General features: G+C 38.4%; 1 protein-coding gene across 3 annotated transcripts in view; it reads right to left on the bottom strand.

Annotated features, from left to right (window-relative positions):
- Positions 1 to 410: 410 nt before the first annotated feature.
- The window catches only part of LOC129796858 (zwei Ig domain protein zig-8-like), a 73,359-nt gene continuing 49,941 nt past the window's right edge, over positions 411 to 23,828 (bottom strand). Inside the window, exons 3-8 of one of the 3 annotated variants that reach the window (XM_055838978.1) lie at positions 21,742 to 21,908; positions 10,469 to 10,515; positions 10,203 to 10,366; positions 5,808 to 5,935; positions 5,570 to 5,738; positions 411 to 3,372 (exon numbers count right to left, since the gene is read on the bottom strand). In XM_055838978.1, coding sequence (XP_055694953.1) covers positions 3,230 to 3,372; positions 5,570 to 5,738; positions 5,808 to 5,935; positions 10,203 to 10,366; positions 10,469 to 10,515; positions 21,742 to 21,908 — 818 coding nt within the window. In that variant the 3' untranslated portion in view covers positions 411 to 3,229. Of the gene's footprint in view, positions 3,373 to 4,094; positions 4,297 to 5,569; positions 5,739 to 5,807; positions 5,936 to 10,202; positions 10,367 to 10,468; positions 10,516 to 21,741; positions 21,909 to 23,828 lie in introns of those variants that run through there. The other 2 variants (XM_055838979.1, XM_055838980.1) reach the window with 2 other exon arrangements.

Here is a 23,828-nt window from a genome sequence, read left to right as displayed (position 1 = left end):
AAAACCACCACTGGAGCTTTTTCTTATGTTCTAACCTGAATTAAATGATTAGAAACTAAATTATTTTATAAATCTCTTAAAAAATCGGAGAAAAATTTATTCAATTGAAAGCTTTTATTGCAAATTGAGTTGTTTCCAATTATTTAAAAAGGTAGAAGAGACACAAAATAAGACAAAATATTTATTGGTGGTGAGATGACGTTGGATTGGCAGCAAACAGGATTTATTTACGGTGTGTTTGCTCGTCCTGTGATTTATAAACATTTCGTTCAATATTGAGAGAATGGACTTACCCGAAAATCATCCTGTTGTGTGATTTTCTGCTCCAGAGACCTCACATGCCAGCTTCTTTATCCTCAAGGGCCACATAAATTCCACCCCGGGCGATACAGTGAGACAGGAAATATTGATTTGTTTCAATACTCTCTCGAAGGAGTCTTTATTTCATCGAAAATAATCTGTTTCGTTCCTCCAGCCTCACCACAAATTCAACTTAAGATAGGATTTCTCTCTTCTTCCTTTTTTTTCCAACACACTTGATTGAGTGCCTTAATCCTGCGCTGTCCATCACGGATTGCACTCCCACCAAAATCAGGTATCAACTATGTATATATAGTCACTCTCTGCCAGTTTGCCATCCCCATCAAAACCCCCCTTAACATTCATTTCCTACAACATAACTGGCTTTGCCTCCCTACACATAACAAAATGTTCTCAAACATCATCTCAAAAAATTGTTAATTTCAAAATTCAACATTTCGCCCCTTCTCCAATCAGCTCTATCAATTTTCTTTTACTTCTTTGGTTTCAATGGAAAATGTCAATTTACTCTCATTTTATTATAGAAACAATTTCTGAATATTTAATCTTTACAGAATTTTCTTTTCTCTGAAATTACATAAAATCTATATTTAAATGAATTGTTTCTTCTTTTATTTTATACATGATTCACTCGCAATTGTCGCGTTTTCTCATTTAATTTCGCTCCACCAACCCCCTACGCTTTTGTCTTGGAGGGGGGAGGGTGGTTTTCTTATTCTGTTTCATCCCCACACCATCATCACTATGTACAAACTTATTTGGTGTCGTCTGGCAAGAAAGAAAAGGGGAGAAGAGCTTCACAAACTCCTCCATTCCTTCCTTCCAGCCCTTCCTGGAATTGTTCCTGTGCGACAAGGTGGAAGCATTCCTTTAAAAACGCGCCACTTTCAGTTATGGAATTATCACGAAAAATGTCTCTTTGCTGTGCTATTTGGGCGACATTTCACCCCCTCACACATAGCTTTTATGTATCTCCCAAAATTATCATTTTGACTTTCTCCAAAATGACAAATAAAATTTTATTTAATTCTCTCACCCGACGGAATTTTCTGGGGTTGAGGCGGTGTCTTTTCTTGTTGTGTGTGAATGCATTTTTTTTGGAGAGAGGGTAGGAGTATTTCATTCCCAATTCCTTTGGAAATAATCTATTTTTGAGGCAAATTGCCGTAAGGGGTTGCTTCATTTGCAACAATGCCAAATTTTCTTACTCTTTTATGTGAAAAAAATCATCCCTTGAAGAGGGAGGGGGCAGTTTCAATAAATAAATTAATGTTTCGTTGATTTATTTTTCTTACGATTTTTTTGAGTTGAAAATTACAACGAATAGGACAATTTATAAGGCAGAGAATCCGATTTTTTTTAATTCATGTAATTTTTTAAATAAATAAAATATATGGATTTATGGTAAAAATTCTAAAACATAAAAGATTCTGTAAAAAAAAATCTCACAAATTAACGCTGAATAAAGAAACATTCTTGCTGAATTTATGCAAAAGAAAAATTAAAACTTTTCATGCTTATAGAGAACTTTGAGATTCAAGGGAAATTTCAAGGAAAAAATTAATTCAAATTCCTCTAAAGGTATAAAAAGTTTAACATTTTTCTTTGGAAAAATTCCGCAAGATCGCTTTTTATCCTGAGTGTCGTCAGCTTTTGTGGATCACACCTCATTTGTGAAAGGTATTGGTATTTTAAATAAATTTTCAAAAGCATTCAAACTAAATCAAGCGCAACTTTTCCTCCCCATTCAACATCAAGAAAACTTTTCACAGCTCCGTGGCACGAAGATGTGTGAAGAAAAGATGTCTCCAGAGGACAATTATACTAGCCGTGTGTGTGTTGGCTTAAAGTGAACCCTGTGTTGGATAAAATAAGATATCCTTGTGATAAATTCAACGTGACAAAGTTGGAGAAGCACGAAAGGTGTGAGATTTGGTCAAGAGGGAGATTGCTTTATTGCAAGTCAGTGTGTGGGAGCTTTTGGACTTTGCTAACTTTTGCAATGCTCAGGGATGTCTTTGAAAGTTGTGAGAAATCTTCGTGGTTTATCAAAGTTTACATTTTGCACCACATGTGTCTTGTTTATTTGATTTTTCCTCAACTATTCTGCTTCGTTTTATTTTCCTTCGGGGGCAGTGGGTGGGGAGAAAGTTCACAGAAAAGACCATTTTGTGCCACACCGCGTGGTTAGTCTTCTCTGTATTTGGTTTTAGTTACTCTCTGGTGTTAAATACAACTTGCAAATCCACACGGGAAGTGCCTATGGAATGATCTAAAAATAAATTATGTAAATTTCTTTTCCCAGGCAACACAAGCTCCCATACAAGCTCTAATTTACCACACTTTCCTCTAAAGCATTGTGCATGCATTTACGGTGTAGTCCGCATACCATGGGCTTCTACTTTCGTAATAGGATTACACGCCTCTCTTTTCACTGCCCCACCTTCACAACAGGGCATCCCCAGAGCTCCCTCATGGGGGTGGGTGAATGGAAAGCGAGAAGTGAATGAGCAGAAAAAAAAGAATGTCGCACCCTCGCCCCTCTCAATGAATGATTTCCCCCGAGATTCCGTGTGGGTGAGAGAATCGCCATCAGGATCGCGATCGATGGTGTTTTTTTTTTTACTTCTTCTTCTATATATCCTGGCGCATGGGTGCCTCTGTATATATAATATACATTGGACAAATATTTGCTTAAATTCGAAAATTCCTAATGGAGTCCAGGCGCACCCCCTCACATTACTACCCCATCCTGTGTGGACTCCACAGCGTAGCAAATTCACCCACTCCGCACAGGGAATTATGGTTGAATAATTTAGAAATGTGTCAGACGGGTCTATCATTAATGCTAATTCACATTTTCTCCTTCAACGCTATGGTAAGTATTTGCATTTTAGCCGCCCTCCCGCTATATGTGGAGATGCGAATGCCGCCAGCAATCCCATTTCCACCGGATGCTGGTGAAGAAGACCGCCACAAGTAGGAGGATGGCACCATCTGGACCGCGAAGCTTCATCGACACGCCATGATGCATTGCGGCTGGGTGTTCTCCTGAAAGCATGGAGAAACTAGTAGATACTGCAGACGACAAGGGGTCAAGTTGATTTAATTTATACATTAATGTTGTCCTTTCATGTTTAAAGGTGCAGAAATTAAAAATTCCTGTGGGTAGATTCTGATGCTTCCTATATGATTTTGCTATGTGCCGAAAGCTTCCCCAATGAACTTAAAAAGCTCTCAAAAAACACAATAAAATATTTATTAAAATCGTAGAAAATATTTGTAGAATATCAATTCAATTCTCAACAATTTTACAAAATTCTCAAAATCTTCTGAATTTCCTCACTAGACTACATAAATCTTAAAAGCTGAAATGTTTGTTTGTCTGTGGCACATGAACTCCTCCTAAACGGCTGGGCCGATTTTGATGAAATTTGGTATGGGGGTAGAGGGGGTCAATACGAGTTGCAAGCGCTATATGGGATTCCGCCCCCTCCCCCTTTATAGCGCCCCCACAGAAAAACTGTTTTTTTCCCATTTTCTACCTGATGAAGGGTCAGATAAGGGGATTTTTTTTATTTTTAGAATTTTTCGGGGTACGGTATTATTCATCCGCCCCCCTTTTATAGTTTAAAAATGGAGTTTGCTCACACGTGATTGGGGGCTCGGGTTGACTAGTAGCATATAAATTCCATATTTGATGAACTTATCCACCCCCTTCCACCAAAAATATACAATATTAGAATTCAAGTCCACACTGCTCGCTTGAAATATTACAGAAATGAAGTGCGGAAGTTAAGTGGTGAATGTTGGTGGTTATTAACTCTCCACCCCCTCAGTCAGTGTTATTCCACAATGCATTGCGTTGGAATTCAATTAAATTTTGGATGTTCCAACTATATAGAAAATGTTGATCTTGCCCGGGTAATGGACTGTGAATGTTTTGGGGGGAACCTCAACAAAATGCGGAGAGAGCTTTTGTGTGAAATTGCGCATTAATTGCATGTGCTGCGGCATGAATGAATAGAATACATAATAAAATGTACTGGTAAGCTGACCAAGCTTACGGGAGCTGTGTTTCTTTCAGTGTACCAATTTTGTGAGAGCAAACTAGAACGCGAATTAATTTAAATACGCGCAAAGTCGGGAAAAGTTGAAAAGTCATACCCTAAGAAATGTTTGGAAGGCCATATCTCGAGAACGGATCCATAGATTTTCATAATTTTTTTTTTGTTTGAAAGGTCTTAAAGTCAGCTATAACATATCGAAAAATGAAAAAAATTTATGTCGCCATTTTCGAAAAATTCGAGTTCGAAATTTTCGAAAACTTTATTTTTGACTTTAGCGCCTCTTGCGGTCATTTCTCGAAGTTGCAATGTTCTAGACATTTGTAGGGTTTCTCGAAACCTTTCATTTGCGCTTGAGTTGATCAAGATCGGACATGTAGAACCCGAGATATGACATGCCAACTTTGGAAGGCTATATCTCGAGAACGGATCCATAGATTTTCTTCATTTTTGGCATGGAGCTAGATAATATGGTCAGCTACAACACATCAAAAAATGAAAAAAATTTATGTCGCTGTTTTCGAGATATTCATCGAAAACTCATCGAAAATTTTGTTTTTGATTTTTGGCCCCCTAGCGGTCACTTTTGAAACTTCGGATGTTTTAGAGAGTTGTAGGGTTTGTTGAGATCTTTCATTTGACCCCGGGTTGATCAAAATCGGTCAAGCCGTTTTCGAGTTATGGTCGATTTTCGATGAAAAATTGTGGCAGCCATATTGACTAAACGGCTTAACCGATTTTCGAAAATGAGGCATCGTTGGAAAGCTCTTGATGGCCCCTACAACATATAAAAATTTCAGATTTTTAGCTATTACAGGGGCTAAGATATAGCGAAAACAAAATTTTGAGGTTATTCAAAATGGCGGACGCGGGGGTGGGGGGTAAAATTTGACGTCATAATCGGACGTCTTCCAGTCGACTTTTAAACTTTGCCGTTTACCGCAAGTCTCTATCTATTACCGTTCTCTTGCAATTTAGCGTTATACTCCGGACGGACGGACGGCCGGACGGCCGGCCGGAAAAAAAATTTTTGGCGCATACGTTTTTTGGAATGTGGGGACTCTAATTCGTGCTCATCCCAAGTTTGAGCCCGATCTGACGACTTTCGATTTTGCTCGGTACACAAAAGCTGTGTCTGAAAGAAACACAGCTAAAATTTGAAAATGTGCATGGAGTCTTACCATTGAGAATGTGGACGCGAACTGATGACGGATTGGCATTCGATGGGGCACACGTGTAGAGCCCTGAATCGAGCTGGGATGCTTTCTGGACGAGAAGACGGCTCGTGGTGAGTGGACCCTTTTCCGTCACCAAAGATATCCCGCCGCGGGGAGAGTCGAAGTTTATCACCTAAATCACAATGCAAAAGGGGTTGCTGTTACGATGGTGCCCAATGTGGGAGGATTGGGTGCAACTCACCTGTCGATTGTGCGACCAAATCATCGCCGGCGGTGGTTCCGGAGCGTAGCGCACAACACATGTTAGATTTATCGTTGAATCCTTGTTGATAAACAGGTCGTGCCCACCAATAATTTCCGTAATGGGTTCTGCAAATCACAAAACATACATTTTAACATGTGCGGGGGTGGAAATCTTCAAAGCCCTCTGTGTGTGTACATTATCCGATGCGGTGCAAATCATCCTGGGAAATTTGCAACAATTCTCAGTTTGATCTACCCCCAATTTGAGGTCTCAAAACTCCCCCACGCAAACAAAGAACCTCCTCCCCCATCAGATAAAATTGTTTTGTGATAAATTTCAAATATTCACAAAAAAAAATTCACCAGCATTAACCCCAATTTCAATGGTTCAGTGAACTTGCACCACACATTGTGATTTATTCATCATGAATTATATTTATTTTCCACTCGAAAAAAGCTCTCTAAAAGCTCACGTAGGTTTTTTTTTCTGAACTGCAAACGCTGTAATTGAGACCTTTTGCAACTATAAATCAGACTAATGACGACAATTCTGCCAAAGAAGTGCATGAACCACCCTCTCCCATCCGAAAAAGAGGCTCTCTCTGTGCAAATTTATTTGGGAGAGAGGTTTTGTGGGGGAAAAAGGGCAATTTCCCGCCCCCATGCGCGCAGCATTTCCTATTGCACCCAGAACTTATTGCCGTGGAAATTACTTTAAATGCAAATTAAGTATAAACCCCCCACGTTTGTGGTATAGCTCCCATTCATCATACCACACACGCGGGGGTTGATGTTTTATATATGCATCACACCGAAGGGGGTGTGTTTGCAGAAACATTTCCATTTATGAATGAAAAGTGGAGCTGTTGATGGGCTTATGTATTATCCATCATACCCTGTACTGTGTACAGCTACCCCTAAACTCCACCATCAATGTACTGGGTGTTCAAAAATAAGCGCAAAACTTTTTTTTGGAATAACTTTTTTTGTGTTTGAGATACCGGAAATCCCATGGTAGATTTGTTTTCAGGAGACAAAAGGTAATTGTCCTGCCGTATTTTCAAAATGGCCGCCATCTTTTTTTTCAAAATGGCGTTTTTCAGCCCCATATTTGGTAATGTTTAGGAGGTTTTTTTTCACCCAATCGATTAATAATCCATTAAAACACATTTTTTGAGTCAGAGGTGGTGAAAGAAACTGGCGGCCATCTTGGAAAATGTCAAAAAATGCTCAAAATCGATTTTCTGCGATATTTTCGCTTTCAGGGCAGCTAGAGAGCTGAAATTTGGATATGTTACTCAGAATATCATTCTCAATAGTATGATAGTCTTAGACTCACTAGTAGCCATTTTGAATTTTCTTAATTTCTCAATATCTTCACTTCCAGAGCACCTAGTAAGCTCAAATTTGGATATGTTGCTCAAGTTGACATTGCCTATCGATTAGTCTAACTTTGCTGTCACCATCGGGAATTTTTCTTAAAACAAATGGTGCTTTGATTTTAATTCTTTTCGTTCTCTGAAAATAACAAAATAAAATCATAAATGCGATACGGAAGTTGCACTAATCGATAGGAAATGTTAACTTAAGTAACATATCCAAATTTGAGCTTTCTAGGTGCTCTGGAAGTGAAGATATTGAGAAATTAAGAAAATTCAAAATGGCTACTAGTGAGTCTAAGACTATCATACTATTGAGAATGATATTCTGAGTAACATATCCAAATTTCAGCTCTCTAGCTGCCCTGAAAGCGAAAATATCGCAGAAAATCGATTTTGAGCATTTTTTGACATTTTCCAAGATGGCCGCCAGTTTCTTCCACCACCTCTGACTCAAAAAATGTGTTTTAATGGATTATTAATCGATTGGGTGAAAAAAAACCTCCTAAACATTACCAAATATGGGGCTGAAAAACGCCATTTTGAAAAAAAAGATGGCGGCCATTTTGAAAATACGGCAGGACAATTACCTTTTGTCTCCTGAAAACAAATCTACCATGGGATTTCCGGTATCTCAAACACAAAAAAAGTTATTCCAAAAAAAAGTTTTGCGCTTATTATTGAACACCCAGTACTTGGGGACGAAACAATTCGAAAATGGGGGTGTGTGTGCGGATTTTAGGTAAATTAAATAAATTTAATTATGCCCAACTTATGTGGGTTTTGCGTTCTGGGGGACGCTCTGAATTGCCCGCCCCGTTCTCCTCTTAAAATTTATATTAGTTTATTTTGGAATTTTGTTCCAGAAGTGGATTTTAATAATAATTCAACCCCAACATTGTGGGGGATGCTTAATTGGGAATTTATTGAAAAGTTAGCAAAATTGAATTGGGCTGTGTGTGGGCTAACGCAGAACATAAACACGGTATGCGGTTACTGTTGGAATACCTCAAAATAATTTTACAATAATTTTATTCACAGAGAGATAATAATGAGTGGAAATATTGTGGGAAATGCGACAATTGCCATTACAATTCGCACAACTTTAATTTTTTTAACGTCTACATGAGAAAGTTTTAATTTATTACGAGGAAAATCATAGAAAATATATTTTTAATCATTTTCTCTACAGTACGCAGCGATTTATTAACTCAGTTGAAGCTTTCAGAGGTTGGGGAATTTTCATTTAAGCACACATTGAATTCTTTAATGATTTTCCCCCTCTGGCTATACATTTTACATTAAAAAATGTTCCCACAGTCAATGGAAAACAAGTCGCATGGCAAATTTTTTTGCTGGTTTTGTTTCAAAAGTCAATACACGAAGAAAAGCCCATGAAAGCTCACGCGGGACTTAAAATTGGCTTTGTAAATTTTTTAACATCCTGCGGGATATTTCATCAAAAAGTCCCAGCCACGTGTCACTGAATAAAAAAAACCGTAAATTCACTTCTGGAAAAATAAATAAAACAACCCCCAACCCCGCCCTTGGCACATTATCTCCACAATAATTGGATTGTTATTATTCACATACACCCGCAGACTGTACTAAATTTTCGTCCTTGCCACCCCCTCGGGGACAGCCTAACTTTTTTTCGGGAGCTCACAGATGAGGATGAGCTCCGGAAAGGTAAGGTGGAATGATGGGGAAAAAATCCACCTCTATACGGATAATTTACTGGCAAGAAGAATCTCTAGGTTGTGGGGACTTTTTGCCAACACAAACAGAGAGATACTCCGCCTCCGGATAATGTCACCCAGGTTAGGGGGTGGAAAAAATTATGAAGATCCTGGTAATGTAATTTTTTTTGCCTCTCCTGTGAGGTCCTCCGCCCAGTATCCAGATCGTTTGTGTGTTGGTATAAATTTATGATATTAGTGTCATGTGGAAGACAAATATGCTGACAACATGAAGCTTTTATGTCGCCTTGTGGCTGCTGTTTGCCAAAAAAAAAGAGGACTCAAATTTTCCTCTTGAGTTGCCAGAAATATGCCACCTTTTGTGCATTTTCAACCCCTTTTCCTGGGCAGAGGGTTTCTTTCTGGTATGTAATAGGGTAACAAAGGAGGGGCGGAAAGAAACCTCCGACATGGAACAACCCCCCGGACAACCCATAGGGTTGGAGAGTACCAAGAGTTTGTTTAAAGAAAATCTGGTGGTTGTCAAATAGAAGCTATGTGTGCTCTTGTTAGTTTGCTGACAAACCAAGTTTCTGTGGCTTGTCTAGTTTCATTTTTTTAATGTAAAGTTTTTTTTTAATAGGTTAAGTTTCATTTATTTAGGAAAAAAGTAAATTGAGAATGAAGAAAAATTACTATTTTCTAAAACTTTCTTAATATATAATTTCTATTTAATCGTTTTTTTCCAGTGAAATATGAAATAAAATGAGCAAAGAAAATTCAATGGGAAATATACTTACATAAACATTTTCTAATTTAAAAGCTTCTTGAATGCAAATAAGAATTTTTTTCCGCAGAAGAAATGGAAATTCTCGCTGCACTTTTCCTCTTTTCCATTTTTGTCCAAATATTTTAAAGAGAAATTTTTTTCTTAAATTTGCATAAATCTCTATTGAGGTAAATAGCAATTGATAACAATTGTTTAATACAATCGTCCGCAGAACAAGCTTTTCATTTTTACTTAATTTCCCCCAAAAACGGGACGAGTGTAAACACACAACAATCCTCGAAATTGATGAAGGAATTTAAGCTCAACAATTGCTCAAAGTCTGATAAATCTGATTTAGAATTCCCAGAAAGGCAGTCGTCCTAAGGCGATTCAGCATTTGAGGGTGGCTTTCGAAAGCTTCTCACTGAAGCTTTTGGGGAAAATACAATTATCGGCGGTAGAATCCTCTGATTGAGAGGGAGACTTCCATGTTTTGAATGATCTCAGAGAATATTGCTGTAAATGCGCCTACAGGTACATGATTTATTGGAATGACAGATACTCACCTACAACATTGAGAAACACCGGATGACCCATGGGGGGAGTTGTGGAGATCTGACACTCATAGATGCCGGAATCCTTCCGTTGGGCATACCTAATCCTCAGCGTCCACTCTTCAGCATGGGGCGAGTGCATCGCCTCGAAGCGTTGATCAGACGTGTACGTGTACCTGGTGCAATATGGGTAAAGTGGAAAGGTGGAATTATTGGTTAGGAATCCTCTGCTGGTGGTATTTTGAGTGCGAAAGTGAAAATTATTGCTTCATATTTACCGTCCGACAGTTAACAGGTGAATATCTCTGTGCCGTACCCAGGATACCTGTTGAATAGAGATGGAAACCATATTGGAGGTAGGGGTTGAAAAAAAGTTGAGGGGTTTGCAAACATTTCCGCACCCATAAGTAATTTGGGGGTGAAAACGAATATTTCTTGGAGACCTAAGCTGAGTGAATTTTTAACGGATGGATTTTTTTTATATCTATTCTAACTTTAACTTTAGTGTTTTTATTTATATTTATTAATTCGTTTGCAATAACTAATTAGGAAAAAATAATAATAATTAGACCCTAGGGGTAAAAGTTTGTTCTCATGCGCAATAACAACCCTCTGCTTAGGTCTCTATCGTGTAGTTATTGCAAAATACCTCCCATTAAGTGTGCATCTATTGACCACAAAATTGGCGCTTAGCCGTACAGCGGTGCTCCTGGTTCGTATTTGGGAGATTTAGGGGCCTCATGTTTATTTATGAATATGCGGCCGAGGAACTAGGCAATCCCGGGCTATGTATGGATTGTGTGCGGGTTTGAATGTTCGAACACGGCGGCTTTAGTTCCACCTCTAAATCCCCCGTGTGTGTGCGGTGGTGGGAAGTTGTAGAGAGACTCTAATCTGTTTCTGACATCACCCTGTTATGAATTATAAGTACACTAATGGGATGTATACCCGTTGATTATGCCTATGGGGTGGAATAAATTTAAAGCATCCCCTTTCCCCCCTTTAGCCTGGTACTGGTGCCCTTTCCCTTTAAAAGCTCCCGCACTGTCGATTCCAAAATGTGTATTTATGACCAATCACGGGTGTTTTCATGCCAAATGATTCGATATGCTGTGAAATTTTAATCCGACGATTTGTTGATCGTGTCGGTATTTTAATGAAACACCCACCCCTATTGAATTTCACATCAAAAGTGCCCGACTTTCCCGGGGTAAGCGTGAATGCGGTTGGAGGGAAGCCAAATTTCAATGCATGTTTATGGCATAAGGAGCAGGAAATTCATTCGTGTAACATCCCTTGTTTTCCCTCTTTTTCGCCCTATTTATGTCTATACATTATGTACATAAGGCAAAAATTGGGGCATGTGGAAAAAGCTCACTGTGAGAAACATTGAGAAATTTCATCAAATTTCCAAGAGATTAAAGCTCTTTTTTTCAGTCCTTTGGACATGAGAGTGTGGGTTACGGAGCATAAATTACCATAAAAAGCTTTAGTTGCGGAGATTAATGGGGCAACATAGCCAGAGTGTATCTACGGCTTATCATCATTATCCAGGATATTTTGGTGCAATTATGTTGGTGTTTTCACCCAATTATTTTGACATCAGACCTTCAGGAAGTTGCCATGTGTATGATACCCTTGAAATTCCCGGGAAAACATATCATTTATTCATTGGCCAATTTGTGAGATCGACGAAGACTTTTGCCAAGAAACAAGGAATTGATTAAATTCTTGTTTGAAGGGAATTCCAATGAAGGGTAGTATCCTTGAGAGAAAATTGAAGTGAAATCATGATAAGAATGTTAGGGTTTAAAGAGCAAAAAGAAGCTTAAAAGAAGCAATGAAAAATTACATTTTATAAGCAAATCAATTGGTTTGCTTAACCATGAAATCAAATTAATTTATCTGTGAATTTTCTCACCCATCGGGAAGAAAAATTAATTTTCCAACTCGGGAGAACGTCTGCAATCTCTCTGGGGCGGAAATGAAAAATCCCCTCAATCTCAAGATTAAATGTAGCGAAGAATATACATAATTTACACTGCAATTGAATAATCGCTACTGCGGTTTCCACATTGAGGGTTGTGCTTGTTCACAAAAACTCTTCAGACCGATGATAGATAGTAGAGTAGGTATACTGCCTGTTTGAGAGCATTTTGTAATTGATAATGGTCACGCAATAATTACAAGAGCTCAGGTGAACTCATGTGTATTGTCTACAAAATACAATCCAGAAGTAAACACACTGTGCGATAATTTCCCTTGATATTTCAGCTGCCTGATGAAGGGGTGGAGTAGCGTAACAAACCCACTAATTGTCAGTGAGCATTGTCCACAGTGGGCGCACGATGGGGGTGGAGATTTCAAGCGGCATTTCAGCACTTGCATTCAAATAACGATCGGTAGCCAAATGGGGGTGGAATTTTATTTGATGGAGAACTCGATAATGGGGCCATAAAACCGCCCCGCAAACCATCCTCTCTCCCCATATACAATAAAGCAGCGGGGAAAGTGTGGAAAATCCCCCAGACCTGAGCCTTAAATTTCGTGGCTTTCTCCACCCCAATAAATGCGGATTTTTATTGCCAATGGACAGACAATTTCACCGCGGCCGGAATATAGTACTGATGTGAGAAAAAAAGGAATTCCAATATGCATGCAAAAGCTAATTTCCCACCAGCCCTTTTTCCGCCGAAGAGAAACCCTTTTGCGACAAAAATGCGACGTGACTTCCGCAATATGAGGAAAAATCCATTTATTCCCTTTTCCCATTTTTTCCTCTCATTTAATGTGCATGACATTAAGGCATAGGTATATAGCATAAAATGCTGGAGATATTTTTGTGTATGAATAAGAGATCACGGAACAGCGATATGGGACAAAATTTGCTTGCAAATTATTACGCCATCCCGTCCGGGGAATGACCACAGCGCAGCTAATGAATGTTGACGGAAGTCCCATGTTAATAAGCAAACAACATCCGCTGATAATACATTTTCCCCCCATTCCTGCTTCGCATTTTTTTCCGCACAAAATCTCCAATGTGGTGCAATTTGTTATGGGCAGAATAATGTTGATGCTGTATGATAAAATTTTCAGTGTGATGTGGAATTAAATAAAAATAATTACATATGCTTAGGGGGGTGGTTTGTGGGTGTGTGTGTTTAAAAATAAACCTTTCTCTTCCGAGAAAAATCATCAGCATCATTTGGATTTAATTTATGCTTCAGTTTGGGTTTTTTTTTATCTCATTAATCTGGCACAGCAGTTAGTGAATTCTCAGAAAATACTTTTAAAGCCCTATAAAAGATACTTTTTAGAGCTTTTAAAGCCGAAAATTTTAAACGAGTGTTGGTGCTTAAAGCTTCCTCGTGCTATATAGGTAGAGGTGGAAGCCAGATGGTATTCAACACGTTGGTGTTAAATTTCCCGATGAAATACATAGTCATTAGCATGACGATGCTACATATTGGCGGGGGAGGGGAGTTAGTTTATCGTGATTTAAGTCAATTCATATAAATTTTCGTGCAAAACACTCAATAATGCTGACATCTAAAAATGCCCCCTAACTATCCATGAATGTTTCACATAATATTCATGGCACGGAAATTGCATAAATCAATAAATTAGCAAATAACGTGCAAATGTACCCTGAGGACTATTCACATGGTGAATCATAATGTGTGTAGTACCATGGTGTATACAATTTTTGGGGGTAAATAGAATATTGAGGTGGGAAGAGGAACTCGTTCCCGGAAGAGGCTATGTATTATTCAATTTAATTCACCCAACCATTGCTGACGATTTTTTTTCGCAAACATAAAATCACAGTCACAACATTTCCCTTTCCTCTTTTGAAAATTTTTGTATAACTAACACATGAGCCACATGAGGGTGTGTCAAGGCACTCCCCCGTCCCTCAGCATGTGGAAAGGGGGTGCACTAATGATATTTTTCATTTTGAAAACCTCCCTCCACCGCAATTCGTGCATCGTGAAAAGTTCCATTTGGTAGATCATCTAATTCATCATATTCCCAGCAAAAATATGCGCACAAAAATTTCTACACCGTTTCACCGTGATTTATGTGCGATTTATATTCCATCATATCATCCCGAAATGCGCCATGAGAGTTGAACGTGGCGGGGGTGGATGACAAGTGGATTTTCCACTAGATACTATCCGCATAATTCCACTTTAATGCCTCTCTCATGAGCGGAGTTAATGATTGTCTAAAATATTCCATCATTTTTGCGGGTAGAGCAACTCTCACCAATGTAGCATAAAAATTCAATGACTCCATCGCTACACCAGACACATGATTAATCCCCCAAGAGCCGCGCATTTAATACACAAAAATTTCTTATCATACAAAATTTTGTGGCACCAAGACGGCAAAAGATGTACAAAATGATTCCATTTGCATTGAATTAATGATTCTCTTCACATTTCAAAGCATTTTCCTAATTGTACATTTTCGCTTCGTCGTGTGGGTGGGAGGAAAAAGCTCTCCAGAGATTGCTTTCTGTGCGATAATGTTTTTTGGTGAGGGGGTGGAAAATTAAATCACATCTCATTGCAAACTTTACCGCAAGTGTTTCAATTTTTCCGAATTTTCCTTAAACTTTTTGAGAAGCTTTCACAAAACTGATGGGGGGTGTTTTTGGGAATTTAATTGATTTCACCGTAATTAGCAAGAAAATCTCAGTAATATGTTTAGGAAAAATTAATTTAAAATAAAATCAATGAAAATACCAGAGAGTAGACCAAACTTTGGCTATTTGAGCGCTAAAGAAAATTCTTTTTAAGTTTTTTTTATAGGAGCTTTTTAAATTTTTAATTGAAGAAATTCAAGACTAAATGATCACAAATTCATTGCTGTTAAAGCACATAAACTAACCCAAATCACTAAATTCTTTCTAGCAAAGCAATAGAGAATACATTGTTGGCACAACTATGCCATTTATGCTTGTGGTGGGCGGAGTGGGTATATAGCAAAACATGTGTTATACATACTTGAGAGAATAATCACGACCCTGAGACTTTCTGCAAATTCCCAAAATCCATGAAAGCACAAAAAGCATCGAAGCACTTCATGATGTGGAGTCTGTTGCTGGTTGTGCGCCCATAAAGGGAATATGCTCCGGAGCATATAAAAAATGATGACCTACAGATTGTTTCGGCCACAATGGGAACTTCCTCGTTCTTATGTTCGCAATAACAACGGACATTTGCTCTGTGTGTGGAAAGTACCCCCCTTGCAATTGATCATGAGATGGTTATGAATAATGGGGCGAGGATTTTCTCTTTCCACGCTTTTTTCTTTTTTCCTTTCTTTTCCCACTGCAGTGTCTATTGGACTTTTTGGTGACCGAAATTGGGATGAAAACACCAATTGCCGGGTTTTTTTTGCGGAAGCTCAATCGATGCCTGAGCTTTCGTTGTGTGTCGGAAGGAGGTGTGGCAGCACCCCCGGAGGGAGCTTATTGTGTGTGCTTTCCGCTAAAGCGATACATCACGTCTCCGCATTCAGACTTCGTCGCTTTGGGAAAATTGATAATCCCCCAACACCGCCCCCAATATACTTGGTCCATTCCCTTCAGAACGAGATGGTCGCTCCATATCAATCATGTGTGTGGGTGTGTGGTGGAGCAGATGACTCAGGGAAAAGCGAAAGTGTTGAGAGCAAAAAAAGGCTCCGCAAACCGAGGAGTAAAGTTAACAATCATTGCAATCGATACGGGAGGAGTGCACTCGATTAGCGTCCTTCCATCACTCACAGAATGACTTTCACTTTATCTCCAGCAACGTTTCCTCCAACCCCAAACCTCCCCCCCCCTCGCTTCTTTTTCATGGGGTGCAAAAAGAGCTTTTTCCACGGAGAATCAATTAAAAATTAAAATAGAGAGCTTTTTTGTTCAACTTCTCCTTCGCTATTTCGTCGCTTTTTTTCACGCGGGGGTGTGTCAATCATTTTTCTGACAGCTCAACGAAACCACAGAGCTCATGAATACATAATAATCAAGGGAGGGTGGTGTTGTTCATCAACCACGCTCCCACGTGAAAAATGTAGGTAGACCTTTTTCTGTACACACCGCAAACATTGAAGGCTCCCGCGGTGTTGGTTATTCCAAGAAAAGCCTCGGAAAACTCATCAATTCTTCCATTTCGTGGCAAACAACGCGATGTATGGCAATTTTGTTATGATTCGACATATGTTTGAAATTCCTCGCGTTTATATTCTTCATTTACCATCTGATTTCTTTGTGGGAGGGTGGTATATTTACCATCTCAATTCGTCTTAAATTTTGATTACATCCAAAGCCACACAAGAAAAGGGCTCCAAAAGCGCTCAATTCATCAAAAATTTCCCACAATTTTCTTCATATTGAGCCACAAGATGTTTATTAAATTTGTGGTTGCAAAATTGTGGAGAATTTTCAGGGTGGTGAACAACCAAAAATTTACTTTTCAATGTCTGCGGATCAAGCATTCGCAGAAGAAAATTTCTATTATTAATTTTTTGCACTTGAACTTCTCAATCGATCCTACAATCAATTTGAAAGCTCAAAATATGAGCAAAAAAAAAACGAAGATGAAAGCTTCAAAGACTTTTTAGCAGCTTTTCCACAACAGCTCAGTATTATATATATAATGAAAAATCCCTTAAGGCAACAGTAAAACCCCCGCCCAGCAATTAAGCTCCAAAAAGGCTCAACTTAATCGCAAATTCACGAAACATGGGCAAACAAGATGAAAATATGATAATTTGCGACTGAAAAATTAATTGTTGTTTAGGCTGAATACAATATACAAAAATTTTCACATCTCTTTTGCATATTCTTCTGGGAAAATTTCTTACAGACTTTTATACCCACACACACAAAAGTTTCCCACTGTGAGCCCCTAACAAGGTATGGGGATGGGGTGAAGGCAAAGTAAGAAAAAAAACCGAACCAAAATGATTTTGTGGGAAAGTCTTTCTCTGCTCGTTGCGATGTCCCTTGGGGGTGAAATGGATGTAAAATTATGGGGAAAATTGCCCCAAGTCATTTCTAAATTAAACAAAAAAGGAGGAAAAATAATTTCGTGCCTCTTTGCCGCCAACTTATAAGCGGAGACGTGGTGCAAGCGGGGAAGAATTAAATTTGCGGCGGAGGAAAAGAAAAACTTTAGCGGATGAATAATTTGAAATTTGTATTATTTGGCGAGAGAGAGAGAGAGAGAGAGTTGTCAAAAAATGAGAAAATAATTTGCGAAAAGAGTTTGAGGTGATTTTTCCCCTGTTGATTTATTTTTGGTTTCACGCAATATTCGTTTTAATTTTCATGAAATTGCTTTTTGGAAAATTGGGTGATTGCCTCCAATAATTAAAGCTGGAAAAGTGTGTTAAAAAATTGAAGAAAATAAAAAAAAATTTAGGAATAAAATTGAAAAAGGCTAAGAAGAATTTAAATGAATAAGAAGAAATTAAAAAAAATTAGAATAGGATAAAATAAAAACTAAAAATTGAACTATTAAAATTTAAGAAAAAAATAAAATAAAAATAAAGATAATAAGAAAACTAAAAATTTATCAAATTAAATTAAATATAGCATAAAATTGATTCGGAAAATGGAGCAGAAAATTGAAAGAGAAAATGGTAGAACTGAAGCAGAAAATTCGCACTAAAAAAGTGAGATAGAAAATTGAAAAATATATGAAAAATTGATATAAAATCAGTTCAAGTATTTTTTTTTATGGTCATCTGATGCTCCCGATATTCACAAATATTGAAAAATAGAAATAAATATTCAGGCTAAAAAGTTCATAAGAAAGAATTCAAGGCTGTTGAAATTAAATCTACATCTACAGGTATTTTTAAGAATTCTTAAGCCCATTATATCATGTTAAATTCTTAGCACATCAGACGCTAAATTCACGAACTTTTTAGGCAACGCTGTGAAGAATTTTTCTTTGATGAATGTTTTTTTTAGGGGAGTGCTGGTTTCCATCCCTGCTGAGTACTTAGCATTTTGTGGAGGATGGAACAGGAAAGGAACTCAGAAGAGCTCCTATTAGAGAGAACATTAGAGGCCTGAGAGGCATGTTTCTTCTGCAGACTTTGCGAAATTTGATGGTTTCAACTGCAAACAAGGGAAAAGTTTCAACATGAGTGAGTTGGTAGAGGAATGAGAAAAGTGAGCAAATTTCTGCCATATATCAAGGATTATGTCTTATCCACTCATTTGATTGATAAACCCCCAACTCCTGCAGCACCCTGTCGCACTATAACGGCGGAACTTGTCGGAGCAAACTTGTTGAGTTTCTCGGATGGTTTCATTCAGGATTTTCATCATCATTCTTCCACCCCCAAACGTTCTCCGGCATCCCCCCCCCCCTAAACTATACTCCGCTTTGAATATTGACATAACACATTATCAAGTTTATCTATTAAAATTTCCTCTCTTAGGGTCGTGTATATATTGTTTACAAACAAAGACGCTTCAGATGCGAGGAAATTGCTTTTTCTCTCTCTCACTCAAAAGCACCGGAAGTTACATACAAATTCCCATAGCGAAACGCACAAAGCTCCCGGCGCTTTTGTGCTTCTTTTTTCCCCCTTCATGCCGCAGCACTTTCATATAAGCAACAGCCATTGCATTGGTTATGAATCTCATTTAGTTTGTGCGGGAAAAATAGTTTTGAATGTTAAAAAGTTGGATGGTCTTGTGCAATAAGCGAGCGTGTGTTGTTTTGCCGAGAAGTTATGTACATATTATTATGTAGGTATATTACTTTTCCTCGAGCATTCCGGGAGAATGAAAAGGGCCAGAGAAAGAGAGAAAAACAAATCGTAGCAAAAAAAGAATAATTCTATAAGTGTTATCCTATAAATAGAGTTAAAACTTATAAGCTTGGTGATTTCTCTATCTCTGCCCCAAACGCGCTGTTTTGTAAAAGTTGCGACTGCAGTGCAGATAGTTTCCACTCACTATACTTGTTCTTCGTCGTGTGTGTTGAAGGGAAACTTTAAAGAAGAATTATTCCACATCCTTTTTTTTCTTGTCCTCCGCTCCCCATGAAAGCTCTCCCTCTTCGAGAGTATACCGACATTCTCAACATAATCGTATCTCTTGTTTTCTCGAGATTTCCCTTTTTGTGTCCACATTTGCGGAAGAATCGAATCAAGAAGTAGAAGAGTTTGTGGACCTCGTGTATTTTGTCTTGAGTGGCTTTATTGGCAAAATTTGCATGCGGGGATTTTGTGGCTTGATGCAGGATGCGCTTCTTTTAAGTTTCATACTTTACATACATAGGGGGACTAGAGAGAAAGTTTCCTTCCACCCATTGAAGTACCTCGTTTCACGATAATGGAGTAATCACCATAAAATTTTCATCATCACCTGCTTTAGTGGGATAAACTTAAGGGGAAGTGAATTAATTTATAAAGTTCTCGTTGGTTTTAAAAGTCAAAAACTTACTCAAAAAATATTTACAAAAATGAAATAAATCATTGTTACGTTTATTATAAAAATTTATGATTTTTACTGCAGTTTTGACATTAATAGATTCTTTGAGTTAATGGATTAGAGCCTTGGGTCAACCAAAACTACAACCCCCTATGATGATGCCTTTTAAAGGTTATCTCACATGTTCTCTATTAATTTTGGGTACATAATGTACTTCCTTTTTACGTTTCTCACGGCATGTGTTTACTCCACATATTAAATCAACAACTAAAAGGGTGTCGTGTGAAAGAGGATTTAATTGAGGGCCTCTTCGTAATTATTTTCACACCTAACTAAATAAAAGGTTGATGGTTAAATGGTATATTTTAATGTATGAGAGAGGGCCAACGGGAGGTGTCTCATCTTCATTATTTTCCCCACTGAATTATGCCCCTGTTAAAATCCCCGTGTTATTTTCTCACCAATTTCCTCATTGTTGCAACAACATTTCACACACAGAGAAGCCCCAAAGGAAGAGAGCTTTTCACATTTTGGCGCAAGGAGAGAGCATCAAAACGCGCTCCAACACCTGAAGAATGTTGCGTGCCAGGGTGAATTTATGGCATTTAGGGGTTGATTGTTGCCATAAATCACAACCTCCCCAGCAGTGTTTATGATATGCAACTTTTCTTGTTGCCCCCGTCAAAATCTTTGGCAAAAGTCTTGGGATTCTCCCAGAGTGGAATGCACTTGATATGTCTGAGAGGGGGTGGGGGGTTGTGTTGTGTGTGTGTGTGTGTGTGGTGAGAAAGTTGCAAAGTCTGTGTGTAATTGTCTGCCTAAGGGGGCTAGAGCATGGAAAGAGGGTGGAATAAATTCACAAACTCTTCCCGATCAAACGTTGTGGGGATTGGAAATGTTAAATTCACTACACGAAACGGAAGGTGTGGAAACGTGTTATTTTCGAGATTGCAATCAATCATTCGACGTATTAAATTGTGCTATCTCTTCTGAATTTGCGGCACAAGGCACAAAGTTCACCCGGTGTGAGGGCAAAATTTTAGCACGATTGCAGCATGTTCATGATGGAGGCGCCTGGTGTGGTGCGTTGTTTTACAATTTATCGTTAGACAAATTGAAATTAACTTCAAACCCACACTTTCCTCCCCCACACACACGACACACCCTCAGCTAGTGCTCCAACATTCATCGATACATGCTATAAAAAAGGTTGAAATGGGTGGTGGAAAGATTATAAGAATTGACGAGTTCTCTTCGCAAAACACGGGCATAAGGCGCACCAACGGGGGGTGGTTTGTTGCCAGAGCGGTATGTTCTGAATTTAAATGAACATTTTCTATGGAACACACGGCGAGGGAAGAATAATCGTAGCCTATAACAACAATGTACACACACACATGATGGGTGAATGTAATTTTGCAAAATTTCCTTCTATTTCATGTCCCTCGCGGAGCTTTGCCCTGTGCACTTCTCCACCCAACCCCCCACAAGCTAAACAACATGCCTCCTGACTGAAATCGTTTAGCCCAGGATCAATAGCACTTCTGTAGCGCATATTTACGTGTGTGTGTGTGTGCTTGCCCTCAAGGGGCAGATATGTTGCGAAAAAATACTATAGGGAGCTTTTGTGAGCTTTTTTTTGTACCTCACTGAATAGCGCACACCTATTTGCAGGGGAGGGAATGTTTATTTTTTACCACGATTAAAATGCATCAAAACCCTGAAATGTAAATATTCATTTGAGTTGTATGAGGTTTTATTTGGAATTTTCGTTTTTTAACCATTATTGAGGTATTAAATGAAGAATTTGCAAATCTCTGCATATGTAGCCATTAAGTTTGAATCATTTGATATTATTTCCAACATTTCCAATTTTATGGGGTTTACATTATTTTTTGTTTAATTTTTGCAATCTGGGAATTATCTGAAAGCTATACATACATTTTTTTCCAATCTTGATGGATTTGCGTTCGATTTTCAAAAAAAGGCTTTAAAATATATATTTTTTTTAAATCATTGTCATTTTAACAGTTCTTCTTCGTCAAATGGATGCGGAAATGTAATCAAGAATAAGATTTTAAGGAAGGTTGTAGGACTCACCGTTCGATTCCCTAGGTTTTTGACTTTACAAACTAGATGAACAGTCTTGCCAACCAGCCCGGTTATGTTGGACGGGACTGTTGTGTCAAAGTAAGGCCCAGTACCGGGCGTTGGCCACTCCTGCAGGAAGTCCGTGAGGAATCTCCGGGATCCAGTTGCCAGGATACCTACAAATCGAGAGAATAAACATTATTTATTTAGATCCTATCATGGGTCCTAAAATTCAAATGTGTGTGTAAATGTTTGGCGCGATCTGCGATAGTGCAGCTTTTCATTACTAAATAAAGTCCTCAAAAGGCATCACAGGGTGTGTGTGTAAGCCATTAAAAATAATTACACATGACTCCCTAGCTAACTGTTGTCCCACTTTTATGCGCGCGGATAACGCATTGGGATTGCACGAGATGTGACGCCGATATTGATTTTCCTCTCTGGCCCAGAATGAAGCTCTATATATGGGGTTGCGAGGGGGAAGCTGGGTGGGACATAAACAGCGACATTCATAATTGTGAATTGGACACCATCCAACGAAGGGTTAGTGTGTGGTTTTGAGAGCTTTTCGGGAACACCACCACCACCATTCCTCTGGCGCTTTTATTCTTCCCAAGCCATATTTATTGCTCAAGATATTATTCAATTGAAACAAGCATTGTTCTCGCACGATAGATAGACTTTTATCACATTCTCCTAAAAATTATTGTTTTGTGTACATGTTTTAATGGGTATTTCGTCGGTTATTTTTTAATTCAATTTTCTGTAGTTTTAAAGTCATTTAAAATGTGAATAAATTCTCTTTTTTTTGCCCTACATCAGGCGTTACATAAATCCACGTTGCATTCTTTGCAACTAATTTTAATTGGACCTTCAACACTCCAAGATTTTCCACAATTTCCTATTATTCCACAAGCTCTAATCACCAAACTACTATTCTCAGTTGCTTTCTGAATGTATGCTATGCATGTACTATTGTCTCCAGGAGGACACTCAAAAGCTTTCTCTTCCTTTGGATTTGTCATGCATCCTGAATTCTGATCTGATTTGCAACTGTAGCACTTTAGACCTTTAAAAAAATTTAAGGAAATTATTTAAAATTCAAATCTATCAGTTTTTTTCAAAAATGATTCACCTTCAATCAATGATAAACCGATAACACCAAAGATAAGACTAAGAATTAGTTGCTTGAGCATATTTTGTGCATACAAATGATCTCTTTTGAAGCACAAACTGCACGGAATTGAGAAGAAAATGAATTTGAGTGGCCTTAGTGAGGCAATATGCAGTTTTATTTGAAATAAATATCAATTTTGCATACCAAATCAATATACACAAGTGTGGAAAAATGCACTGATTATTTTATTTTCTTGTTTATTCGCATTTTAACCCAGATATGACCAAGAATTTAATAAAAACCACCGACTATTTTAGCTGTGTTTCTTTCAGACACAGCTTTTGTGTACCGAGCAAAATCGAAAGTCGTCAGATCGGGCTCAAACTTGGGATGAGCACGAATTAGGGTCCCCACATTCCAAAAAACGTATGCGCCAAAAATTTTTTTTTCCGGCCGTCCGGCCGTCCGTCCGGCCGTCCGTCCGTCCGGATTATAAACTTAAATTGCAAGAGAACGGTGATAGATAGAGACTTGCGGTAAACGGCAAAGTTTAAATATCGACCTGAAGAAATCCGATTATGACGTCAAATCCACCCCCCCACCCCCCCGTCCGCCATTTTGAATAACCTCAAAATTTTGTTTTCGCTATATCTCAGCCGCTATTATAGCTAGAGGGCTGAAATTTTGATATGTTGTAGGGGCCATCAAGAGCTTTCCAACGATACCTCATTTTCGAAAATCGGTCAAGCCGTTTAGTCAATATGGCCGCCACAATTTTTCATCGAAAATCGACAATAACTCGAAAACGGCTTGACCGATTTCGATCAACCCAGGCTCATATGAAAGCTCTTAACAAGCCCTACAACTCCCTAAAACATCCGAAGTTTCAAAAGTGACCGCTAGGGGGCCAAAAATCAGAAACAAAATTTTCGATGAGTTTTCGATGAATATCTCGAAAACGCCATTATCGATTTGCTTC

Source organism: Lutzomyia longipalpis, chromosome 1 (assembly GCF_024334085.1).
Source record: "Lutzomyia longipalpis isolate SR_M1_2022 chromosome 1, ASM2433408v1".
In the NCBI taxonomy this organism is placed as follows: Eukaryota; Metazoa; Arthropoda; class Insecta; order Diptera; family Psychodidae; genus Lutzomyia; species Lutzomyia longipalpis.
The sequence above is the reverse complement of the archived record's forward strand: the minus strand, read 5'-3'. Positions and strand labels throughout refer to the sequence as shown.